A 13,475-nucleotide genomic window follows, 5' to 3' on the forward strand; every position below is an offset into this window, starting at 1 on the left:
TAGTGTCTGTAATTCTTGTTCTGGAGGTTGCTGAACATCCATAAACATACAAGGGTGTTGGCATTTATCAGCAATGTACAGACAATCTCTTACCCGAAAATGGACAGGTTTTATTTTTGTCAACAGCAGAAATAAATACAATACAATGTAAATGTGTTGTGTACTCCACCATCAATCATCAGTCCATCATCATCAAACAGAAATGTGTTAGAGTGAAAATACACTTTTGCTTCATGTTTAGATTCAGAAATGTACGCATGTACCCAGGGACGGCTCCTTCACAATGGCAAAGAGTCAGAAGCTAAAAAATAAAATGATATTTCATTTTGTATTTCAGTTCCTGGCTCAGCTGAGCCAGTGTGAGAAGAGAGAAGCGGGGCTGGTCCATGGGAGGGGGGAAATAGGGGAGTGGAGTCAGTGCACTAAGTGTGCATGTTAGTTTGGCCGGCAGTCTTAGGCCAGCCAAACTAACATGCACACTCAGGTTTCTCCAACCCGGCTGTGTACACAGCTGAGTTGGAGAAACCGCACAGGCTCCAACGCAGTGTCTGAGCGGCAGCCCAAGCCACTCAGACCAATCCTGGTGCTGCTCTCATGCTAGGTATAGCATGAAGACAGTGCCAGGATTGCATGGGGAGCCTGTGCTGATGTCCCAGGAAATGCTGGGACACCATCAAAGGAGGAGTTCGAGGTGGCTGGCTGCATATGGAAAGATACTTTTTTTATTACTATTATTGATCTGTTTAAATTATTATTTATTGCCACATGCCCCCCCCTTCCTGCCAACCCGCCCACAACACCCCTTGAGATTTGCGGTGGCCACTGCTGCCTGTACATGCAAAAATAGTTATGTGTTTGAGTACTTTAAACATTCCAAAAACATTCTAAATGTAGGGCTAATTCTGGTGGAGTACATTTCTGTTTTTTGCAAGCAGTTTTGCTAGTTGAACCCTAAATTAGAAGTGGAAATTAGTTTCTACCATATCCTTCCCCCCCCCCACACACACACATATCATAACATTCCTCATTAGTCTGAAATGTAATAAATGCATCATATGTCATTTCCAGCCTCTGCATACTCTCGCTGCTGAGGCAGCCAACAAAGCCCATGAAGAGGACATGTCCTTGGCTCTGAAGGCTCTTGCAAATGCAGGACAGCCGGCCAGTATCAAGCGCATCCAGAAGTTCCTGCCAGTGTTCTCCTCCAGCGCTTTCCAGCTCCCAGTCAGGGTCCAAACTGATGCGGTGATGGCCCTCAGGAACATGGCCAAGGAGGATCCACGAAGGGTAAGGAACTGCAAACCCTAGTCAAACCAGGACTGGATAGTCACTTTAATAGCCTACTAAGATGCTGAATGTGGTTTGAATGTCGATTTCTGCTTGTTGTTGAACACTTTTGGAAGTTTAAAATGATCTTAGGAAATCTGTTTGCTGGCTGCTTGAAGTTCTAGATCACTGGGGTTGGCTTTTCTCTTGGATATGAATTTGAATGCTCAGGTATTACCAGGCTCCTGTAGGCATAGGGTCCTCACGTCAAACATCTGCCAATAATTGAGTGTCTGAAGGCATAGCAATCCAGCACAACGACCATGAAATGTCTGCTCTATTCCGTATAAAAATGTGGGCCCTCATTGTGAGCGAAAATGTGACTGCACATACCGGAATTATAAATTCAGCTGTTAACATCATACTCCTGCATTTCTCCCCAACTAAATTTCGGCACATCAAGCCCATTGAAACGTATTAGGGGGCTAATGCTCAGTAATGTGCAGGAATGTAGATTTGGAGCACTAAGCACCAAAAGCTGCATGTCATTCCCTGTTACTAGTTACTCACCCTAATGAATTCTGATCCCTGCTGTGTTTGAGTGCATCGATTTCTCCGGTGGTTGATTTCAATGATTTCACTGTGGTTCTCATTGTAATGAGAGCCATAATCTTCAAAAAAATCGACTACAGAAATGAAGAACCAAAAATGTAAACTATAGAACTAAAGACCATAGAAAAACATATGCTCCAAAGTACTGAGCTGTTTGAATTTCACGGACCCAGCATGGGACTAGGTACATGTTTTATTCTAATCCCTATCCAAGGGGGTTTACTGAGAGTAGCATTGACTGCATTTCAGTATTTTTCTAAGTATAAAATAAAATAAAAAAATGTATTCACTTTGTTGAGTGTTTATATTTGTTAGCTATAATTTCCCATAGAACACTGTGTTCTGTTGAGTGTTAAAATCATACTATACGATTAAAGCCATATTGCCCAAATTGAGTGTCTTTTACCCTACGCCACTGTTAATTAGCTTTGATTATTGAATAATTTAGGGAACGCGGGTAGACTGGAAATTAAAACTCGCACAGGTAAAGATGTTCACAACAGCCCCACACTCCTGCATGTCTTGTCTAGTGCGCAGCGAAGGGGGCTTGCTTGGGTCATGGGGACCCATCTTGCTCAAAAAACAACCCCCCAAACTGACAGCCTACTGGAACATGGCAGAGTGCCAGAATGTCTAGTCGAGCCCTATTGGGGGACTTGAATTGCCTGTAATGGTACCTCCTGATCACAATAGCATGAGCAAGGCCCCATTTATTGGTGGTCATGGCAGGTGCTAGAAAGGATTCCTTTCAAGTCCAAATGAGTCACATTGTATCAATAAAACCATGAAGGGTGTGTGCTCAGTTCCCTTTGCTTCATGCACCTGGTGGGCACTGATGGTTTTGGTCTGTGTTGAAAAGTAAACAGCACCAAACAAAGGTTCTTGACCATGCTGAAGAGTGCATAAATTGTGACTTGGTTTATTAGCCATTAATCATTGTTTGAGCAAGAAAGTTTTCGGTACCTCCTGGACCTCTAGAGGTCCAATGAGACATCAAGAACAAGTCTTTGTTGCTAGTGTGGGCTGGTGCCCACTAAAGGCCATCCTTTTGTACCGCCTCATGTCAATCACAAATTATAAACTCAAGCATAATCCCACCTAGCAGCGAGAGATTAAACCAAGCAGTCATCTAACCTAAATCCTATGTTTGATGCTGAATATTTAGGAGGCAAATTTTACACCTGTTTACCTATGAATATCTAATTTCAGCAGTGGCAGCTTGTGGGAGGAAAAAGGGGTGGCATGTGGCGGGGGGAGAAATAAAATAAAACAATTTTTAAAAAAAAGAATTACCTTAATTCTGCACCTTACTGCTCCGCTCCTTCATCTGACTGCAGGAACAGGCTCCCAGCCTGCCCTGCAGCCAATCCTGACGCTGCTCAAAGCAGTGTTAGCATTGGCTGGGAGTGCCCAGGTAGACTGGGAGCCTGTGCCTGCTCTCTTCAGCCCGGCAACACAGTGCTGGGCTGGAGAGAGCCTAATATGCATGTGTGTTTGGCGGGCTGAGACCACCAGCCAAACATACATGCACAATCAGGGGGAGTGCTGTGTACTTCCCATCAGTGCTCGTCACAATTCGTGGCCCCGCCCCTTTTAATGTAAAAATATAAGAAACATAGTTTTTATCATTTTGTATTAAAAGGTTTGCAGCTGCTGCTGCTCAGGGTGGGTGGAGACGGTGCTCCTCCACTATAGCAGAGGAGCAGCGCCTGAATTTCAGAACTCCAGCTGAGGAACTAATAACAATAGGAAATGTTATTTAATTAACAAAATCACAAAGACAAGCTAGTCTATTTTTACTTTATTTTAACATTTTTTGTTCTTTTAGCTAAAATAGTTTTTTTGCTTAGTTCTAAAAATGCTTATAGTTGTGTACCTTTGCCGAGGTGTACTACACCACATACCTTACTCACTATTTAACCAGCACAATGTCTGTAAACCTCTGTGGACCCTGAAGGGTTATGATCAAGAAGACATTGTTCAAGGTATTGAATACTTCTCCATTGTCAATATGTCTTCATTGCATACTTGCCATTAGCTATCCCTTCCTAATGGAAGTAACTACGTGGAAAGATTTTGCTGACCACTACCGAGGATTAGTATATCCTTAAGGCATGACACAGCAGCAGCCCTACAGGCCAGCTGCTAGTGGTCACCAAATTACAAGAGGACCCTAAACAATTGCCTTTATTTTGGGGAACATGGCTCTCTACTCTTGAAAAATATTATCTTGCCTCGAGCACTGAAATGTCTGCATTGTCCTGACCATGACATACTTGAGTGTCAACATTCATTGTGCCTGATTGACAAAGATTTTCTGTGAGTAGGTGTGGCATACTACTAAGTAGCTCCTGAATTTCCAGGAGAAAGTGACATCTACTCGTGGAGAAAACTTTTTAAATCAAACGCATTATGTTTGTTTTGTGTTACTAATCAACCATTTTGTTCATGCAAAGACGACCATGGCACTTAAGACAGCTGCATCACCTAAATCGACGTACATGTCAATATAACACAATACTTTCTGACTACAGGTCCAGGACATTCTGCTCCAGATCTTCATGGACCGTAGGGTCCGTTCTGAAGTCCGCATGGTCGCCTGCGTGGTCCTGTTTGAAACTAAGCCTGGTCTTGCTATGGTATCAACTATTGCTAACGTTGCACTGAAGGAGAGCAAACTCAACATGCAGCTCGCAAGTTTCACCTACTCGCACATGAAGTCATTGTCCAAAAGCCGATCCCCAGAGCTCCATTCACTGTAAGTTCGGTCTGAGCTCGGCCTCTCAGTTGGCTTCTTGTGTTGCACGCGGTATCTTACTGCGGCTGTCAGATGTGTTTCTATTTTGACTATTTTCATGCTCGTTCTCTTAGGGCTGCTGCTTGCAGTGTTGCTATTAAGATACTCAATCAGGCGCTCGATCGCCTGAGCTATCGCTACAGCAAAGCTCTCTACGTCGACACTTTCAAATGTGAGTAAAGCAAAATGTTTTGTTTCTTAAACATATTATTATTTTGTTTATATAGATTCAGAATTAATTGTGTTCATTGAGCCACTACCAGAATACCGCCAATATAACATTTTGTTAATTATGCTATGATACGTGTTTATATTACAGCTTACAGAAAAATACAGACGTTGTTATTAAAGCCATGCAGAGTACAAACTATGCCAGTCACATTGGCATGGAGACCTGTCTTTAACCATGTCTCTAGTAACCTAAATATTCAATTCAGCAAGTTAATGCCCGCTCTTTGGATTGACCACCTTTTGAAGCTTTTTACTTGCGAGCTTCAGCTGTCTGGTTGTGAACTACCTTTTGTGGACTACCCTAAATGCTATGACTATTACTTCCATTGGTTGACTTTATTGTTATTTTTATTTCCTCAATTCTAATTTAAGGGTTTTCATTCCTTTACTTGTGTTTGTCCTTCCCCTGGAATACAGCCTCTTTGCCATGTTTGTGGCTGGCTGGCCTGTATCCTTCCACTGCTCACTTTGGGGAAACAACATGTTCCTTATTTGGTAATCACACCATGAAAGTGCATGTGTTTTCCCATTCTCTACCTCTCTACCCCCCCGCCTGCAAAAATATATGCTCCTGTCTTTTTGCTGCTCTCTCCCTCATGCCTTGCTCTCACTAGTATTGAATTAGCCCATAGTGTAATACCGATTTTTTCAAAATTGATGATCTTGGAGTATCCAGCTAAGTCTTAACCTAGTAAGGGATGTTGTTACACCTCAAAGAATATTATTCCTTTTTGATTCGTACTTGAAATATTTGAAATATTTGACCGTGGAAGATGCAGAAACATCTTATACTTTATGACTATTTCAAAGTTACAGGAAGGATGTATGGTTGCTGAGAGTACTGCCATTAACCAATTAGGATAGCATTAATAGCGATAAGTAAAATTCACCTGGTTGGTTTGTTGTTGCAGAGTACTGGAAGTGCGGGTCTTGCCACATCAAAAAACATGACCAGTGGGGCTATCCCACTAACTTCCCAACAAGAGATCATGGTATCACGGAGAGTCATTGTATGGGCAGAGCCTTATCAATCTAAAATGAGCATGATCTAAGAGGATGCACAGAAAAAAGGTTCTACAGCATGAGTCCACTGTGGAAAGATGAGAAGTTTGACATGTTTCTGAACTTGGTACATCAAGACCTTATTTTACACCCCCAGGGGGTACACTTTGGGGAGGGGGTGCTTGAGGTGTCATATACCACCAAATAAATACATTCTTGGCTTGGGAGTCTGGTGGTCCTGAGTCGGGTCTGATAAGCCTGTGACAGATACTCTTGTCACACAGATTTCACCAACAACTTTTAACTTGTTCATTTTTTTAATCAGGCTCTTAAACATATTTAAGTTCAGATTTCCAAAGATTTTGTATCAACGTTGTGTCTCTTTTTGACTCAGGCCGGACACAAAATCATTTTTTGTATTTACAAAGCCGCACAAATGTTGAAAAAATTAATGCAACAAAAATAATGGAGTGCATTGTGCTGTGTTATGTTACTTTGCATGAGGTATGTATTCCACGTGTGGTGCATGGGCATTCCCCTGCATCCCAACATGGATTTGTCTGCAAACCTATATTTTCATAGTTCCAAATTTATGAAGAATTTGTGCCTGGGTTTCATCACTTTTTGATGCAGCCTGATGCAAACTCCATTTTTTTATTTAAGCTGCACAAATGTTGATTTGTGTGGCTTTGTACGAAAAAACACAACACAGGGCATTGCACTGCCTTGTATTACTTTGCTTCAGGTAGGCATGCCATGGGTGATGCACAGGCATTCCATGCATCCATACATGGATTTTGATGCAAACCTATATTTACAAAGAGTTGTAGACATGGATTTGTGTCAAAGTGGTGCACCTCACTGAAGCTGACATAACAAGGAGAAATATTTTTATTTCTCCATGTTATTTCTTCTTTGAATTTGTGCTGCATTCTGCAGTACACATGCAAAGAGGAGAATCCCCCAAGCCATTTTTTCTGTGCAGGAAAGTATTGCTTCCCGCACAAAAACTATCCTGACCTCAATGCGGACAACCTTGCACTATGGCATAAGGGTGCCTGCGGTGGCACCAGGCAGTCCAATAAGCAGCAGTGCATTAAGAAAGCAGGGTTGCACTATTTCTTTGAAAATATTGCACAGTTCTGCTCTCTTCAGGTGACTCAATTCTTCATAATAACTTTGCCTGCTGTGCTGCATTGCGCCTCTTCTTTGTAAATATGTCCCTTAGTAAACGGTTTACTGAAAAAGTAGCAAATCTGCACCAATAACAGTATTTGCTTGGACAAGGGGTAACCTGACTGCCAACCAAAGGCCCCATTTCTAACAGTTGTGCAATTCTGTGTATAACCTTTGATATTCCTGTGTCTCGTGTTTTAAGTAAATGTAATCAAGACAGCTATGCACTGTGCTATCTAGTACTGTACAATTTAAAAAGTCCTGCCTCTACCTCTTCACATCCTGCTTTCTTCAACTCAGTGCCAATCAGCCTCCACACACCGCATTATTCTATGAACAGACCCTCATGTTCATTGGAGATTCTTTTGTTTTGCAAATACATATTATTACAATTACCCATTAGCACATCCAGGCCATGGGCATAGATGTTTGACCACACACGTGTTTTGGTGGAGCAGGAGCATTACACCCACAAGCAGGGAGACCACTGCAGTCTGTAGCACTGCCCTATTCATTCCATACAAAAGTATGTACAGTTTTATCGACTTGTGTCCTCCACTGCACTGTTGTTTTCATAGAGTTGTCATGAAAAGAAAATTCTATGAATAAGCCCCAAATGGATCGTTTTTGGGGCATTATTTTATTTCATTGGATCTTCTTTCATTTCGCACAATTAGCTTTGAAATTGACTTTTAAAGTTTTAATATGGTCTTGAATCTGTATGCATGCAATATTTGTCAAATGAGAATCTAGCCAAAAGGCAGGAAAGTGCGATACTGTGTTTAGTTTTTTAGTTTGTATGAAATGTTCTGTTGAATGCTACAAAGGCTGTTTATCTGTACTCAACATACTTGAAGTCAATATTCTTTGTAAGCTTCAGAGGTTTAGTTTCACCGAAACTTTGTATTTTCATCTGCAGATCCTCTAATGGCAGGAATTGGTGCTAATGCCTTCATTATCAACAGTGCAAGTACGATGTTCCCCGTACTTATGCTTGGGAAACTGAGAGGATACTTTACTGGTGCAGAGGCTGATATCCTTGAGGTATGGTAAAGATCAAAGCATTGATCACTCATAAGATCTATAAAAATAGGGAGCTGTGGCACCGTGAATGTTCTCTCCGATATAACCCTACTTTGCTTACTTTACTTATATCCACTGTGTGTGACTCTCATCTTCCCAAATCTATTCTACCAAACTATGCTCAACTAGTACTACCTTCGCTATTATTTCCTACCCAATCTCAAAATGTAATGGGCAATTTTATTCTCTTGTACATATCAAATATTACTTTATCAAATTCTGATCTAGCAAAACCTACTTCCGTTGATCCCACCATACCAGGCCCTACTTTATCCTATAATTCTCTCCTTCATTATGCCTTGCAAATTGTACCCTCTACCCTGCCCGTTGCCACAAAACCTTACAACAAACTGCATGATCATCCCTTTTTGGATTCTATTCTTCACAATCTTAAGCTATCTGATTTATCGCTAGCCAATCCATCCCTACGTGACCCTACACTCTGCCTAATACAATCTAAACAGGAGATACTTCACTCAGTTCTGGCCTTCTAAAACCTATCCTCTTGAATCCCACTCTGTTCAATTCATCTTCACCAAATCCCAACTACCTGGTACTATTTTATCGCATTAAAGCAGTTTCATCATACCTATTACAACTCTGTACAGTCCTACAACAGAAAGGCACCCTACATCACATTATACAATTCAAACATAACTGAGCCTACTATACCAGATATACTTTATCCACTTTTGTGTAATCTGACTAACCATAATCCAACATTTATTCTACCTGTTCCATCCCTGTCCTATCCCACCCTACAATACACACTCCAATGGTGCTCTATCTAATCATATCTTATTCTGCCCGATGTAACGGTATACCCTATCAGAATGTACTAAACTCAATCCTGCCATGCCCAGTCGCAGGCTACCAATTTTACAGATTAAGGTTTACTACTATTGATCCTTCTCTGCATAATTTCACTCTATGCTAAACTAATTTGGAGAATCATGAAGCACATACATTTTTCTTCTCAATCTTCCCCTTTTTATTCAATACCAAACCAATCTACCACACTTGATGACACATATGCCTACCATTATCTACCCAATATACCCAACTCGATCTGAGCACATCTCAGATCAACATCTATCCATACCACTATCAACTCACATAAACCCAATCCAATGAGATCATATTGCATCTGACTCCTGCATTACTAACATCTGTAGACTTGTCCACTTGATGCAACCCTGTAAAGATCCCAAAGTATCTCATTGTAATTAATCATACCCAATCAAATTGTACACTACCTAAATCTACATGAGCAAATCATTACATTCAAAATTCAGTGCTACTCAGATATGAATTACACAACTGTTCACCTACCCAAACCTTACCTTATTGATTTCCAATCTTTCTAAGTCTTACCTGTCCAATTCTACCATGCTCAAACTGCCTTATTCTACATGACGTCACTCAATAAAATCTTAATAGCTCTTTTTAGGCTTATCCTTCCCTACTGCCCATGTCTTGTGTGAGGTATTCCCCACAACCCAGTAAGATGCAAATATTGTTAGGGAAGTTTCAATCCCATCACTGAAGCCTCTTTGGCGTGTGCTTGTTTTTCAATATCATAGAAGTAATAATCAAAACCATGTGAGACATTTGTAATCGCATGTCTTGTATATTCCAATATGTTTTATTTTTCAAACTTTCATAAAATAGCGTTGTTTAAGAAATCAATGATAATGCTTAAGTAACATATATGTACCCTAATATGAATATCAACTGAAACTTTATAAACATGTTTGCATATATTGTCATGTTTTCTTAGATTGTTGTCAGAGCAGAGGGTCTTGAGGAAACGCTGAGGAAGCAAAACATTCCATTTGCTGAATATCCCATGCACAAAAAGATAGGACAGATTGCTAAAACGGTAATACATATTTTCGAAGTTTTCATTGTATGTATGTCACTACATATATATTATTATACACTCAGCATCATTGAAAAGAGTATGTGTGAGTAGTCCAGTTATTCTTGAGCCAATAAATTGTGTAAAGCCTGCAGACAGTCACCTGCCAGCAAATAGTCTATGCTGGGGGCTTTGGATATGCACATGGAATAGTGAACATTTTGTGCGCATATTTTTTTTTCATACCCATTAAGATGGAATTAAGTGTCACCTTAAACCACCCAACTTTACTTTGAATATCAAGCAAACACGTTGGCATGCGTCTAGAAATACATTCTGCAATGTCATGTGCAGGCTGTGCATCCTCTTGCAACCAAGGCCATGTGAACTCGCTCTAAAGTAAGGATGAGACTATTGATTACCAGTGCGGTTGGTATACTTGATTATTTGGGGGCAATAATACAACCGAGGAAATACAGATCCCGTAGCGGGTGTTTTGTATCACTGCATTATTAGCCCTCTTTCTGAGTTCTGCAGGTCATAATGGGGCATAACGTTTCAACACTTCACCCTTTGCTGCATGCCGAGCTCCTAAACTCAGAGTGCTCTGGTATGCCCTGCACAACTTTTGCCAGATCAATTTGAAATTTGTGCATGACTTGCAGTGCCAATTTAGCCACAAAAACCTGTTGTACCCCAATCAGAATAATTGGCCAACTTGGACCCAAGCCCTATGTAGTAATTCAGAGGCTCCTTAGAATCCAATTTTCAAAACTGCAACACAATACTAAGTGCAGCAGTAGTAATAGGATATGCACCCACTAATGCCATTATTGTTCAATTAATGGTATTAATGGTTGCTCCTGTAGAAGACAATTACTGATACTTTCCATGTGCCAAAGAAAGACAGCTTAGATATCAATATGATTGTACGATCTCGCCAGGCAACCAAGCTAAGACCTGATCACGAGCGCCCTGGTACTGGGCTGCATTTGATAAAACACAATTCCATGGTCCACGTTATTTATCGACTGCAATCATTACTACAATCACAAGTTTCACTTGATAAAATGAGGCCTAACAAGCACGTTTGGTGCTTATTGCACCAAAGTCCACATGCACTATGATGTATATGCTTTAAATCCTTGTGCCATAGGGCGATTGTAAGGAAGGTGTTTCTCTGCTCACTGCAGGTAGCTCTCTTCATCATGCCATGTACTGGTTTGTCTTTTGTTCAAATAAGCAATTAAAAAAGTCCACATTGTCCAGCATTTCATAGGTCTTTTTCCTCTATCAAACATTGGCTAGTTGTAATTGACAAGAAGTATCTGTAGAAAACTGTGAGAGTGCAGTCTTTGCCACCAAATTCTTAATTGTGATATGTGGGGTAGCAGGAGGTACAGCACTTATCACAAGTAACCAGGGCACTCCTAGTCAGGCTCATTTTGAGCAGTGCCGAGCTTTCTTGCAAATCAGCAAGAAATTGTGTGGTGGTACATTTATACAAACCAATATAGACAATCAATCAATCAACCAAACAATTTATAGAGCGCGCTACTCACCCGTGAGAGTCTCAAGGTGCTGGGGGACACCAGCAGAAATACAAAAATCAGGCTCTATGCACTCGGAGCGTATTGCAGAAGTTCTTTGGCTCCTGGGATTCTTTTAGGTCAAAAATGCAACATTCAATAACATCGAGTTGAGAAATAATTGTTTCTTCCTGTAAAAAATCAGGTTGATGTTATTCTACATGCTTGGAGTCCAATATAGTATTAGGTTGGCCAGGTCAATGCACGATTAACAATGCAGCCATGTGCTCTGAAAATAAATTCCATTTAGATTAATACATTGTACCTGTGTTTATCCTGAAAATCTGGAGAAGGATTCGCCCTCCTCCTCTTACGCCTGTTTTGGACAACACCATTCTTGATAGTAAGGATTCAGGGCTGGCGTCTTACTTTTCATTGAATAAGTGCTGCCTGGAAATGTTTACCTCAAGGTATGTATTGAACGAAAATCATGTTTACCACAGCAGTATTACTCTTATTAATGACAAGATCAGTGACACATTAAAAAAACACCTGGGGAGACAGAAGAAGGGGGTAAATATATGTTTATACAAGACTAAAGGCAGATCTGGGGGCTGAACATAGCCTGCTACTGCCCTTCTTACGAGACCCCCCGGATTTAGCTGCAGGGATACCATGTGGACAAAAATCTGGTATTCCACTCAGTATCCCTGCGATAAAATCCAGCGATTACAATTTATTTTTTCCACCGAACTGGGAATAACACATGGACCCAGAAATTCCGAGGACGAATCTTTGTCTTTTTCCCCTTTTCTGAGAGAATAGGCCAAAATCTGTATTCATTCACTACCCCTTTGGTGCAGGTGAAAAAGGGATGCGTCTTTTTTTGGCTCTGTTGTGCAGGTGAGAGAAATCAGGGTCCATTTTTAGCTTCTCCTGTTATGTAGGGCGGGCAGGGACCGGCACAGCAGTTACACGCAGCCTCCACAGTCCACCCGGAATGTAGTGTTTTCAGGTCTCGGGTTGTGTGTCTATTATTTTACGCACTAGCTGCTCAGAAACGTATAAAGCGGTATCCCCCCTGTGGTTACGACTCCCTGCCACCCCTAATGATGGCCTATTGTGCAAGAGATAGTGGCAGAAAAAATCCCTTCATGCCACTGACATCTATGTCCATCGGCTTTGAACCTGCCAGGCAAGAAATCCCCTCTATTAAAGGGTTGTGCATAACAAACACACTCCCTTCTCAAGATCTGATCTTTGACGTTTCAATTACTTGTCTCCTACATATCCATGTAGTTGGCCTTGCAGAAAAAGGAGAAAGTGAAGAAAGGTTAGTTACTAATTGAAATGTATGTTTCAATCCGAGAACTATTGATTACAAGCATTTGCAGTGAAATCTGTCTCGCATATTTGGAAAAAGTTAATTGTCATCTTTTGACAATAGCACCTACGAGCAAAAAAAAAAAAATGAGTGGAAACTGAGAAAAGACGACTTAACAAAATAAAATAAAGTTAGCTTTTAAAAAATAAAACATTGCAATTTTTTTTGTCCTGCTGGGCACGTTTCTGTTTGCTGGGCACTGGAATTGTGGACAAAATAGCACCTCCATCACATTGGGATCAGCTGACAGGCACTAATTAAGTTGAAATCAATTAGTGCTTGATCCCTGCTCCACACAAAGGACCGGAAATCTTGCCAGACATGCCATGACGAATTACAAAGCTGTAAAGAAGAGTGTCACGCAAACCAACAAATGGTGAGCGACAGGCGGGCTCCAAGCCTTTTACTGAACACAACATTGTCTCACAGTTTCAACTCTAAAAACGTGGTTCAAATTAAAAACAAATGTTGGTGGAAAATATTTTTTAGCTGACAAGTTGAAATGTGATTACATTTGACTGATATTTTTATCTC

General features: G+C 40.9%; 1 protein-coding gene across 1 annotated transcript in view; it reads left to right on the top strand.

Annotated features, from left to right (window-relative positions):
- LOC138293204 (vitellogenin-A2-like) overlaps positions 1–13,475 on the top strand; it is a 64,719-nt gene that overhangs the window by 11,853 nt on the left and 39,391 nt on the right. The window contains exons 11-15 of the mRNA XM_069232292.1: positions 1,069–1,287; positions 4,413–4,636; positions 4,750–4,847; positions 8,004–8,128; positions 9,948–10,049. Of these exons, the coding sequence (XP_069088393.1) occupies positions 1,069–1,287; positions 4,413–4,636; positions 4,750–4,847; positions 8,004–8,128; positions 9,948–10,049 (768 nt within the window). The remainder of the gene's footprint in view (positions 1–1,068; positions 1,288–4,412; positions 4,637–4,749; positions 4,848–8,003; positions 8,129–9,947; positions 10,050–13,475) is intronic.

The sequence above is a fragment of the Pleurodeles waltl genome, chromosome 4_2 (genome assembly GCF_031143425.1).
Source record: "Pleurodeles waltl isolate 20211129_DDA chromosome 4_2, aPleWal1.hap1.20221129, whole genome shotgun sequence".
NCBI lineage: Eukaryota > Metazoa > Chordata > Amphibia > Caudata > Salamandridae > Pleurodeles > Pleurodeles waltl.